Source organism: Macrobrachium rosenbergii, chromosome 1 (assembly GCF_040412425.1).
Source record: "Macrobrachium rosenbergii isolate ZJJX-2024 chromosome 1, ASM4041242v1, whole genome shotgun sequence".
Taxonomy (NCBI): Eukaryota; Metazoa; Arthropoda; class Malacostraca; order Decapoda; family Palaemonidae; genus Macrobrachium; species Macrobrachium rosenbergii.
This window is the reverse complement of record NC_089741.1, coordinates 46,922,318-46,935,623: the sequence shown is the minus strand read 5'-3', so window position 1 is coordinate 46,935,623 and position 13,306 is coordinate 46,922,318. Positions and strand designations below refer to the sequence as shown.

Sequence of the window (13,306 nt, the reverse complement as noted above, 5' to 3'; positions counted from 1 at the left end):
GGCAATATCCACTTTAAATCCACCAGCTCGAAACTCACGTTACTGGCACCAAGGACTGTCGTCGTCATGAGGGATTAAGGAGTCGGATACTTAACATTCTTCTTGGTACTTTTGCCTCGCTCTGTGACGTCTCTCCTTCCCCCACTGTGGGTGGCTCTCGTCTGTCCCTTGCATTATTTACTCTCCCTCTCTCTGTCTGTCTGTCTGTCTTATCTCTCTCTCTCTAGTACGCGTATCACCGTCGGACTTCCTCAACTCATAAGTTCACTCATACACACACACACCTTCCCTTTTCACTCATCTCCCCCCCCCCAACCCATTCCCCTTTCCCTCCCTTAATCTATCGGTGGTTATCTGCGCTCTCCCAGTGAAGACTATGTTGCGTCATCGTGGTGGTCGTATGAGCTGCGACCATCGTTGGGGCTCCCGAATTCGTCCCTCTGTCGCAACCCGACTCTCCTCGAATTTTTGGAAGATTGGGAGTCGGGGAATTTTCATGCTTTCTGTACCCGTCATCCTTAATAAGTGGACCTTTTTCTCTCGGAGCACGAATGGCCCTTTGGTGCTTACCTGTGCTTCCTCAGATATTAGTGCAGACATGCTCGCTCGCTCGCTCGCTCCTGGCGTTCATTGATTGCTCTTGCAACACCAAAGTGCACCTTATCCAGTCGTGTGGTATTTTTATTTTAGAGGTTATTGTGCAAATGCAGTGCTTGTGAAGAATGTGTAATCCCAAGGGATTCTTGTTGCAATGCCTCATCCACCTAAGTGATACTCTCCTGTGGTCAGATAATGATTCTTTTTACTTCTGTTTCTGTAATAGATTCAAGACATATCAAGTGCCGTAGTTAACAAAATCCAGAACTGTTGGCTTAATGTTTAACCGATAAATTCCTTGCTGTGCTTATTCCACCTTCCTTTTTTCATGTTTTCCCTAATTTCTGCAGACCTTTATCTTTGTTTTTTATTTTCCTTCTCTCATTGATATCATGTCATCCATCTTTGAAGACAACAACAACTGTGGTGTATTGCTGAATTGTTGAAAGCAGTAATGTTTACTAGAAAAAAAAGTTTAAAGAACTCAGTATACGCAGACAGCATGCCATTCCTCCTTGTGTTTACATTCGAACCGTGACGTCAGAGTGATGTGGAAGTGACGGAGTGATGTCAAAATGATGCTAATCAAGTAGGGCCAACCTTGATTGAAGTCGCCTAAGTTTCATCAGCTGTGTTTGTGTTCTAGTTAAGCATTTTTGATGTGATGTCTAATCATTCTAATTCACGAAGGTGAGATTTTTTTTGTATGTGTAGAAAAAAAAATTAACTTGCTCTTTTCAGAAATGGAAAATTAAACTGCACGAAACGCTGATAAAAGATATCTGAAAATGGAGGTCGCTGTTGCACACGAAGAGTCACATGCTGCGGCGTTGTCGGTGCCCCAAGTGGCGTTTGAAGTGCCTATCGTAAGAATAAGAAAAAGGTTCCTCGGGATGGAACTGATGAAGAGAAGTGTTCAAGTTTGCAAATCAGAGGGCCCTCTGTGTTAACGTATCTGTGAATCCGCATGTGCCTGCACCTAAAGGCAGCTTCTCGTAACGTAGCTAGATGTTAAGAAGTGTTGACTCTGTTGGCCCTAGAAGAGGAATCAATGAATCAAAGGTTGACGTGTGATATTCATGTACATATACGATACTTAGGCGTTTTTAGGGTTAAACCGATTTGAATCGATGTCAGTGGTTAGGAAAAAACTGTGGCGTGTCAGACCGCTTCATACCGTTCAGATGTGCATCAGTTTTAGATGATCCACATCAGTCATGATTTGTGATGCTGATGACTCTGACGAAAAGGAGAAGCTGACGCTTTATCTGGCAGACTCGCGCCATGATTCTCAGGATCTGCCACAGCAGTCTCAGCATGGGCCAGGCCATGTACAAAACGATGCTGCCTGTCAGCATCCGTGGCTGCATCCCCACGCACCTCACTCAAGTGGTGCCTCTGGACGTATGTCTATGGAAGACGGGCGTTTTATGATAGATAATCCGAATTTTTGCTATGAGATGGACATAGAACCATGCGATGAATGCACCGATGGCGGGGCACCAGAAGATGCCCAGCTTCTCGATCGTCATCTGCACCCTGCAGAGGGTCATTTGAGGCATCCTTGCTCTTGTAATCACATTGATCGCGATTTCGAAAATGAAAGCTATGCAGAGGCAGCCAGAACCTTCCAGGTGGACTCCTTACACCACCAGATGTCTCCTAACAATGTCTTCCCACATGGTAGCAGTGAACATCTTCTCTGCGAAGTTTCTGAATCAGATTATGCTGAAACTGGCGTTCACGATCCGTCCTCTTATTACCATCCACATGTAGTCGATGACCCACTCGGAGCTGCAGGGCACAGGAATAGTGTACTAGAAGAATCTTCTGATGAAGAACCCTACCACCCATCTTTTGAAAATGCCCACGTCCAAGCTGGTAGTTATTTGCTATCTCTTGATAAGGAAGCGGAAAAGAAGTCAGCATACACTACCAGTGCTTTAGAGAGAAAAGGCATTGAGCCTGAAGAAGATGCAGTTTGCATTTTGCAATGTGACCATTATAAGTCAACTAAAAACCTCTTGTCTGATAGCAGGAGCTTACCTAGTAGTGATTCTCAAGTTCCCCATCCCGAGTCAGCTTCTCTTCTGACTGAATGCTTATCACAGACACCTGACAGTTTACCTGATGATGCATATCACAGGCCAGATGATGCCAGTCTTTGGCAACATCACCAAGAAGCTGCGGCTGCTCTTGGCCACCAGGAAGACCGTTGTCTGGGTCGCATGCAAGATGATGTTGACGCTTCCCTAGCTGGCCTGGAGGTTGTGACTAATGAAGGAATCGACAATGACGCCCTTGAGCATACTGATGAAACGCAGGCACATGTTGATCGCCTGGCGGGGGCACTTGGTGATAACATAAAGGCGCAGATCTCAAGCACGCTAGCCAGGATTGACAGTACCCGTGCACAGTTCAACCAACAGAGACGCCCTTTTGGCAATGGTATCCCAGCAACATCTGGGTCTTCTGCCTCCTCACCTGGCGAACAAGTTAAACCTCCTGTCACCTACAGGAGGACCTTTGTACTTAGTAGGCAGTCGTTCACAGAGTCCCTGAGAGCAAAGATGGCCCCGGTAAAGGACTACGTCTTTGGCGAAAATCGTAATAGCTATGTTCACGATGAGCAGGGCCCAGACGAAGGGGCTCCACTGGCCAGGCAGGAAACCATGATGGAAAGTGTCAGAGAATACGATGACATTAGTGTGACGACTCTCTTGACCCTGGATACCTCGACCCCAACCAGGACCCGATCCCAGAGATCTCTCAAATCCCAGCGGTCTCAGAAATCGCAACAGTCTCAGCGGTCACAGAAATCTCAGAAATCGCAAAAATCTCAGAAATCTCAGAAGTCACGCAGGTCCTGGGTGAGTGTGGTATCCAGAGGGTCAAAATTGTCCTCTCCTGTCACCTGCCTAGAGCCTCTGAACCCTGGAGAAGCTTCCAACCGTTCAGGTATAGCACACTTTATCCAGGCCTTTTCGCTTTATCCATTCTGTACGCCTCATTCCTTGCGCTGCCTTGAATAGACATTTTGCTCTTATCCAGGTCATACAATGTGCTCCCAGACCGTGCATTTTGTCCCCAAACCTTTGCTTTGTCCAAACCAGTCATTTATCCAGCCCCTTTGTGCTTTATCCAAACCAGTCATTTATCCAGCCCCTTTGCTTTGTCCAGACATTCGTTGCTATGTAAACCTCGTGCCTTGGCCAGACTATTTCCTTTATCCAGATCTCTACCCAGCCATACACTCGTCAACCTTTGCATCTTACCCAAACATTTAAGTTTGTCTAAAATTGTCATGACCATATCTTTTGCCTTGCCCAAATCCTTGGCTTTCTCTATTCATTGTGTCTTAATCCAAACCTTCGGCTATGTTCAAACCTTACATTTTGTCAGATCCTTTTGCTTCGTCCTAATCATTCTCCGTGTCCATTTCTTATGCTTTATCAAACATATTTGCCCAATCCTGTCGTTTTCTTATAAGCAATTCTCCCAGTTCCTGGTATACTTCACTCTTGGCTGCATAAACATAAAATATTAGGGTCTGTAACACACTGTACTACATGAACCGATGCTTTGGCAATTGGAGTGTTACTTGATCCAACAGTTTTGTACACGACCAAAAAAGGTGTAAAATTTAGGTTTCATACTTTTGGAGGGGACATTGGACCGAGGTAATGAATTCGTCATATCACAGAGTCAGTATTTTACTAACATTTTTTGAATTTCGGATATTTTAAGCAGATTCTCTCTTCCCCAGGCTATATGAAGATTATAATGTTGATGCAAGTATCCACCTCTCTCTCTCTCTCTCTCTCTCTCTCTCTCTCTCTCTCTCTCTCTCTCTCTCTCTCTCTCTCTCTCTCGATAATGATGTTAATTGTCCATTCGCTTATTACCATCGTTAGTTCAGAGCCTCTATTTTCAGTGACATGTACATGCACCGAGTTAACGCCACGCTTCCCACAGACTCCAACTTTCGAACATTTGTTTGTTTACAGTTTCACACAGGACAACATTGCTCAGATGAAATTGAATAACAAAAAAAAAAAAAAAATCCCCAGTGATTTTGGCCGAGTTTTGAGAGGTCGCAGAAATTCTCGATTAGAATGAGAAAATCTGGTCGCTTAATGAAGTCATTCTTTCTCTTCAGTTCTCATTGTGATGGAATGCTCCGAGCGAAATGAAGCGATTATGTCGTCTTTTAAAGCTGAGCTCTCTCTCTCTCTCTCTCTCTCTCTCTCTCTCTCTCTCTCTCTCTCTCTCTCTCTCTCTCTCTCTCTCTCTCTCAAATGAAATATGAAGCGAAGTTCAATTTTGGTTCACTCTCTCTCTCTCTCTCTCTCTCTCTCTCTCTCTCTCTCTCTCAGAACTTGGTGTTGCTTGCCAGTAATAGATTTGAAAGTGTCGATATATACATGTTACGTGATTTTAGTGCCGCCACTTTAGAAATGAAGGTTAAAATCTTGTTAGATTGAGAAGGGGCTTTTGAAGATCTTTTGAATATTATCATAGGATAGTTTAAATCAGTGAGCTTGAAAATACTACTGTTTGGAAAAGGGCCAACAAGTAAAAAAGAAATTGTTTGTATTCACGACCACGCTTAAGAATGGGGATTTTGCACTCAGTGTAATATGGCTAATTTTCCTTTTGTGAATGCTTTTGATCGTCTTCATTGGCAAGGTGTGTCATTATTTCAAATCTCTTAGCCATTGTGAATGGCGTTTGTGTTTGTGTGACGTTGCTGGTAAGAGAGAGAGAGAGAGAACCAGAAAACTGTTTAAGCTACTTTTTTTGTTTATACTGTTAAGACCGACCCAGAGGCCACAGAGAAAGACAACCATTGTTAATATGAATTGATTTAACCAGACCACTGAGCCGCGTTCTGGACTTACAAGGCTTGCCCAGAGGCTGTGACCCTAAGGGTTAGGAAGGCTCTCTATAAGGAGTCTACTTCACTTACCAGGAAAGTGGGCTCAAGGTACATTGTGTTCATTCTTTTTATGTTCCAGCAGCAATGAATGTGTACTCACTTCTCAACTTGGAAGTTTATATATCGTAACCTTTTTGAGGTTGACTGTGTTGTGTTTGTGCCTGAGTTCTTTTGTGACTTTCTTTGTCCAGAGCTTTCTTTGAATCTTGAGGGTCATTGTTTGACAAGGAGATTAAAAAGGCCCTAAATCAAAGGCTAGTTTCTGGGGTCTTATGGTATGTGAACCTGTCAGAAAAAATTAGTTTAATATCCATTTGTCCATTTATATATATATATATATATATATATATATATATATATATATATATATATATATATATATATGTGTGTGTGTGTGTATACTATATTTTTTTATTAATAACAGTCCCTCATTTAAACAGAATAGTATCTGACGGAGATAAGTTATAAAAAAGTTGCAAGCTTTCAAGGACTATCTGTCGTCATTGTCCGGTATCTACTAGAGGATACCATTGCAACTTTTTTTAATATCTGTTTAGATGAGGTCTTGTTGTTAATTGTATGAATGCACAGAACAGTTATAACCGATCAAGTTAAATATATATATATATATATATATATATATATATATATATATATATTATATATATGTGTATATATATGTGTGTGTGTGTGTGTGGTATGTATTTATGTATGATTGTATATATATTGGACACGGACGCATAAATATACTACTAATATTTTACGATTAACGGAGCGAGGCATGGTGGCAAATTTGTGTCAGGCTAAAATCAAGATGTTAATCTTCAGTTAAATCAGTTTGCACAAAGAAAGTGGAAGAGCGGGTGTGGGGCCAGGCGGTTAACGGAGTTGTGCTGTAGGTCCCAACTCCGTTTAGTTAATGAGATTAGTTTTGCCTTTCACTTTGAAACAAACAAATGAAATTGTGGTCCCTTACTCCGTAGAGTTTGGAAGGATGCTGTCACCCTTCTGTTAGCTTTAGTTCGTGCTTGATTCCTTAAACCCCTCCTCCTCCTCCTCCTCCTCCTCCTCCTCCTCCTCCTCCTCCTCCTCCTCCTCCCTCCTCCTCCTCCTCCTCCTCCTCCTCCTCCTCCTCCTCCCAGGCATGCTGTCAACCGCGTTGTAGTTCGTGGGGCTAATTCTGCGTCGTTTTAAATTGAATATGTATACTTTATATACATCTATGAAATATATGAAATGCATCAGTATTCCAGACATAAGCTCCGATTTGCCCTCACTGCACCACGAAAGCTAATACAAAAAATTTTTCGTCATCGGTAGAGCGTTGAGCAACAGGCGTAATGATGTTGAGAAAACTCACACAATTGCCAAGAAAGAAAATGAAGATTTTTTCCCTCTTCGTTCAGGGGGCTACTGTCGAAAGACTGCCTGCGGTTACGAAACGTGAATTTCGAAAATGTGGAAGTGTTTCAGCCGCCATTTGCAGTGTGTTAGGAACACTGCAGAGATAACTGAATTCTGAAGTGTTTGATGTGCGTTGTTGTTTTGTTGCGGCATAAGATAGATAGTCTAAAACGTTTCTTCCTTTATTTTAAGGCGTTGGTGTATTCGTCAACGTTTCGCGTACTTAAAAGTGGTTAATGTTGAATTGTATTCTCACGTGCACAATCTCTTTCAGACTTATGATGATTTAGTGACCGTTATTATTATGTATCTACGATATTTTATCATTTTATAAAGTTGGACGTGTGTATATGCTCATGTACAAATATGTCTGAGAAAGAGAGGGAGGATGCGAATATTAAGTTTTGAGTACAGATTTTTTTTGTAATTAAAAATGGCAAAAAAAGGGTGTGGATAAAAAAAATCCGTCTATTAAAAATGGCGAACATAAAATAGAAAAGAAAAATAATCCAACTTTGAAGAATAGGTTCAATAACAGGAACGACGAAACATTTTTTAGAAAAAAAAATATGTAAAAAAAAAAAAAAAACGAAAAAAAATTTGCGTTTGCATATTCACCAGGCTCGAGCTTCCTACTTTTGTTTACCTTTAATACAACCGTTTTCTTCGATACGAAACTTTTTTCTCATGAAAGGAAAACGGAATTCTAAAACTTCTGATAATGGTTTCAGTTCTTATCAGGGCATTGGGGTCGCGGTAAGGGAGATGTTTATTTACTTAGATAATTTTATGATTTCAAGCTTCATAATATCAAGGAGAATAATAATTATGAATCTTGTAAGGATGATTATAGTTATATTAAAAGTCATTCAAAGACAGAGTATTTGAATTTGTTTTGTGGATTCCATGACGGTATGCACTCTATGTCGGTACAGCGATGATTTCTCCTCCTCCTCCTCCTCCTCCTCCTCCTCCTCCTCCTCCTCCTCCTCCTCCTCCTCCTCCTCTCCCAGCCAATGAAGTGGATTGCGGACATATATTAAATATCACAGGAGGTATGAAGGTGTTATTTGACTATGAGAAGAGAGCTGGTAACGTTTGGTGGAGGGACATCTTCTCTCTCTCTCTCTCTCTCTGAATTATATATATATATGTATATATATATATATATATATATATATATATATATATATATATATATATATATATATATACACATATACATATATATACATATATATACATATATATATATATATATATATATATATATACATATATATATATATCTCATTCCTGTATGCATAAAACACATGTCAGATACTCAAATGTGTATTTATAGCTTGGAATGTGCGGTCTTACTTACACTTCGAGATATATATTGTCTTGAGGAATAACATTTCATTTGCAGTACTGTTTACCCGGAAGAAGCCTGACAAACAAACGAAAGAAAGAGCTTGATGAAAGACCACGCAAATCGTGAGGGCAGTGATGTATGACCTACTTTTAGTAATGGGGACTTGGAATAGCTTGAACCTCAGGCGGTAGGTGCAGTAGTGGTAGATGGAATGGAGGGTTGGGGGGGAGGGGGTGAAGTGCCAGTGGAGGGGACACGAGAAGGCTCATAATATATACATGACCTGGGTCGGTGGTGGTGAGGGTGACCTTGGCAGCCAGTAGGTAGCCACTCGTGTCGGAAAGGAAGGAGAGAGAGAGAGAGAAGAGAGACTGTAATACAGAAAGTTTAAGTTCCTGAAGTTCTTGTAAGAGATTTACCATTTAATAGCTTAGTCTTGCTGATATGTAACACCATTTAGACCACATTATCCCAGTTGTCACATTTGCTCTGTGGAATTCAGCAATCCCTTGATTTATTGGTGTGGTCTCTGGTCGTCTGTCTTCCCCCCTCCGCCCACCTTCCATCCACAAGCTTTGTGTTTTTGTCGCTGCTTCTTTGTTCTCTGATTTATGACATGGGTGTAGTCTCCACTCCACTTCCGTCTCCCTTTTCGTTTATTTATTCTGGACCTTATAAATGCATTGACATGTCCTCGTGGCCAGTGTTTACGTAGAAAAATCTTTATAAGGTACCTTTCCTTGCCAAAAGTACAATATATCCCAAGTCTTATGATGTCCATTGAGACATCTTTAGATATATTTGTTAGGGAGGCGGGCCCCCTCAACAAAATTTGAATCATGTGCAGTATGTGTATGCATGTGTAGTATATATGTGTTTATAGATGTGATTATATATATATATATATATATATATATATATATATATATATATATATATATATATATATATAGTATATATATATTATATATATATATATATATATATAATTAAAAGATGTTTCTTATATAAACTCCTTTCAACACTACTTATTTTTTTTTTTGTTCTATACCTCATTACGCCAGTTTTAGTAACCACAAATCAAACATGTCCAGTGAGATGGCTGAGAATCTTATTGTGTTTGTCCAAAATTGTATTGAAATTTTGGCACGATCTTGTTTGATGTTTGCAAACTTTCTGCTCAGAGAGAGATTATTTTTTTTTTTTTTCTATATCTTATTACGCCAGTTTTAGTAACCACAAATCAAACATGTCCAGTGAGATGGCTGAGAATCTCAAAATTGTTTTGAAATTCTGGAATGATCTTGTTTGATGTTTACAAACTTTCTACTGGGAGAGAGAGAGAGAGAGAGAGAGAGAGAGAGAGAGAGAGGAGAGAGAGAGAGAGAGAGAGAGAGAGATTGCATTAGATGTCTATTTTTCCCATTCATTTCCCTTAAAACAAATTGAATGGATCAAATCCGAGCAATTTTATGTTACCTTATAGCTGAACAGATCACGTAGGGTAATAAACTGTTATTGGGTGGATGTTCCTTATTTCTCGCTTATATGTTTTCACTATGAATACAATGTATCCATTTTAAAATAATAGATGGGTGTGCTTCTTTCTCTTTTCTGTTCCACTGTGCAGATTTTTTTTTTTTTTTTTGTCTCATTTCTGTAGCCTCCGTTGAGGGGTAGTGCCATCAGTACACCTCATGCGGTGGACTGTAGGCATTGTTTAAGGTTCTTTGCAGCGTCCCTTCGGCCCCTAGCTTCAATCTCTTTCATTCCTTTTACTGTACTTCCGTTCATATTCTCTTCCATTTTACTCTCTACCCTCTCATAACAGTTGATTCATAGTGCAACTGCGAGGGTCTGCTCATGTTACACCTTTAAAGCCTTTTTATTGTCAATTTCCCTTTCAGCGCTAAATGACCTCATTGGTCCCAGCGCTTGGCCTTTGGCCTAAATTCTGTATTCTAATTATCCTCGCTATTTTCTTTTCGTGGTTCCATACTCTCCTCATTAGCAAAGGTCACGTGTTCGAGCCAGTATAAGGACGGAGCAGTGTGAACCAGTTCCCTAAAACAACAGCGTACATCCGTCGAACTGAGCAGTGAATATGCTCTTGGTGGTCAGTCGACTGTATCTGGTTTGCATTCGTGCATGAAGTTAGAGAGATAAAAGCATAACATGCGTAGACGGCCAGTGCTCCGTCAAGTACATAGCATCATAACGGGAGAGATTCGGCAGGGTGATCCTCACCAGCGGGGTGGAACCATTCGTCAGGTAATCGTCACGGAAGGAGCAATAACATCTCCAAATCTGGCTTTAGCCCAGGGATATCGTGGGCAAAAGATCGAGGTCGATATAGGCTCACTTCGTATGTATAGCTCGTAATGAATGGCTGCTCCAGATACGGGTGTTTGCCTAGTGAATGATGAGTCTTTGCCCAGTGAACGATGAGTCTTTGCCTAGTGAATGGTGAGTCTTTGCCTAATGAATGATGAGTCTTATCGTAGTGAATGATGAGTCTTGTCGTAGTGAGTGATGAGTCTTGTCGTAGTGAGTGATGAGTCTTTGCCTTGTGAGTGATGAGTCTTTGCCTAGTGAGTGATAAGTCTTTGCCTAGTGAGTGGTAAGTCTTTGCCTAGTGAATGATGAGTCTTTGCCTTGTGAATGATGAGTCTTTGCCTTGTGAGTGATGAGTCTTTGCCTAGTGAATGATGAGTCTTTGCCTTGTGAGTGGTGAGGTTTTGCCTAGTGAGTGATGAGTTTTTGCCTTGTGAATGATGAGTCTTTGCCTTGTGAATGATTAGTCTTTGCTTTGTGTGCTTTGTGAATGACTGCCACGTGTACTTCTGTGAAGAAAGGTTACCGATTTTGCAACAACTGGCGGCTGTTTGCAGGCAACTTAGTTAATATACATCTTTGATAAATGTTCCAGTAGTCTTCCATTACAATGGAGTATCTATGTGTATTGCTGCCATGTTTATATCTTCCACTATAAAATAATTCATAATTACTAGTTATGTGTATTGTTATTCAAGAGATGAACCTATTCATATGGAACAAGGCTGCAGGGACCATTGACTTGAAATTCAAGCTTACGAAGAATATGTTGTTCATTTAAAAGAAGTAACAAGGTAATTTGGTGTACATCTTCCCTAAAGGATGGTAACAGTTGCAACTAGAGTTTATCTTGCTTCACAAAAATTACTGCTATGATTAATGTTACCAGAGGGACTATGCATACATCTCTCAGTACAAAATTCAGTGCTCTTAAGGAGAATAAGTCGACAACGTCCACTACAAAATTGTTGTTGTGACGTACTGTTAATAGAGTTGCTAGGTTCATATTCTGTGTGGTGATTGGCTTATATGTACCTAATCCGGTTTTGCTATTGTCTAGCCATGGGACTGTTGTCATACACGACTAAACTGGTCCAGACTCTCTCTCTCTCTCTCTCTCTCTCTCTCTCTCTCTCTCTCTCTCTCTCTCTCAATCCATTTTTGTTGATTGTCTTACCAGGAGAAAGTCCCATACACGATTTGCCTGCTTGCTCTCTCTCTCTCTCTCTCTCTCTCTCTCTCTCTCTCTCTCTCTCTCTCTCTCTCTCTCTCTCTCTCTCTGGGAATAATGAAGATTTATGAAGGGACTTAGATTCTTGTAATTCATGAGTTTAATGTTTACCATTAGATCAGGGACATTTCAAGGAATATTCTTTGATGATTTCCTGTTTCTTCCCCTTATTTTTAATTTCAAAGGCTGGGACTGTAGTATTTCCTTGGAAAATATTTGACTTTTTTTTTTTTTTTTTTTTTTTTTTTTTTTTTTTTTTGCACCTACCGTTTCCTTTTTTGTCTATATCGTTTAGGGTTTAGGTATTGGAAGTTTTGTAGCGTTGACAAACCTAACTAACCTAATTGTGAATATATATTTTATATGTATAGCCTATATATATATATATAATATATATATATATATATATATATATATATATATATATATATATATATATATAATGTCTGTGTGTTTGTATGTATATATATATACATTATATATGTGTGTATGTGTTTATGTATTTGTTTATCCATGCATGCACCCACCCAGCTACATGTATGACATACTAAATCAGATGTCTAAAATAAGTCATTCATTGTTTTAACTCGTAATTATGGAACGGAACACTCCTTTATTTTTCCCACATAATTCTCCTTCGCACCTAGATGGCAGAAGTTGCTAGAGCACTTAAATAATCAATTCTGGCACCACACGTGCATTTGCTGGTTTCGTGCTTTAAGCATTCCGTGATTTCATACGTAATTGGGTGCTTGGAAACGGGTTGTGGTTTGAAGGTATCAAGTTTGGTCATACCCTGATTGACTGTGCTTGTAGCTGTGCATTCGCTTCTGAACTGAATTGCAATTTTGCTTTGTAAAGTACAGATATTTTTTTTTTTTTTTTTTTTTTTTTTTTTTTTTTTTTTTTGTAAAATACATTTTTTTAAATTACAGAAATTTTTCTTAGATGTTTTAAGAGGGGCTAATTTTTGTGTTGTGTTCTTTTCGGCAGTTTAGTACAAATGTTGTTGTGAACAGGTCTCATGTAAAATCCATTACGCAGAGAGTGCTCTTCATCAGGCATTAAGTGACTCCCATTTAGAATATAACAGAGAGAGAGAGAGAGAGAGAGAGAGAGACACTCCTAGGAATAACGCTTATAGAAAAATGAGGAAAATTGGGAACTGTTGGTTGGGGCAACGACAATTAGGGGTTTTGAACTAAGATCCAGGTTCGTGGTATCATTGAGTTTATTGGCTGTGGGTTTGGTTAACGAGGAGAGGAAGGCTACCTTCAGTCATCCTCTCAATCAAGCCGTGAAACCACTCTCCTTATGGACAAGGCTCAATTTTAGTTTTCTGTAATAGGAAATTCTTGTGCCGGCTTTGTCTGTCCGTCCGCATTTTTTTCTGTCCGCCCTCAGATCTTTAAAACTACTGGGGCTAGAGGGCTGCAAATTGGTA

At 40.0% G+C, this 13,306-nt stretch overlaps 1 protein-coding gene across 4 annotated transcripts in view; it reads left to right on the top strand.

The window, feature by feature from the left end:
- Positions 1 to 13,306, top strand: part of ATP8A (ATPase phospholipid transporting 8A1) — a 126,983-nt gene that overhangs the window by 28,058 nt on the left and 85,619 nt on the right. For 2 of the 4 annotated variants that reach the window (XM_067095499.1, XM_067095326.1), the window contains exon 1: positions 1,723 to 3,555. The exons of 1 other annotated variant lie outside the window; for it this stretch is intronic. In XM_067095499.1, coding sequence (XP_066951600.1) covers positions 1,815 to 3,555 — 1,741 coding nt within the window. In that variant the 5' untranslated portion in view covers positions 1,723 to 1,814. Of the gene's footprint in view, positions 1 to 1,722; positions 3,556 to 13,306 lie in introns of those variants that run through there. One more of the 4 variants, XM_067095408.1, reaches the window with a different exon arrangement.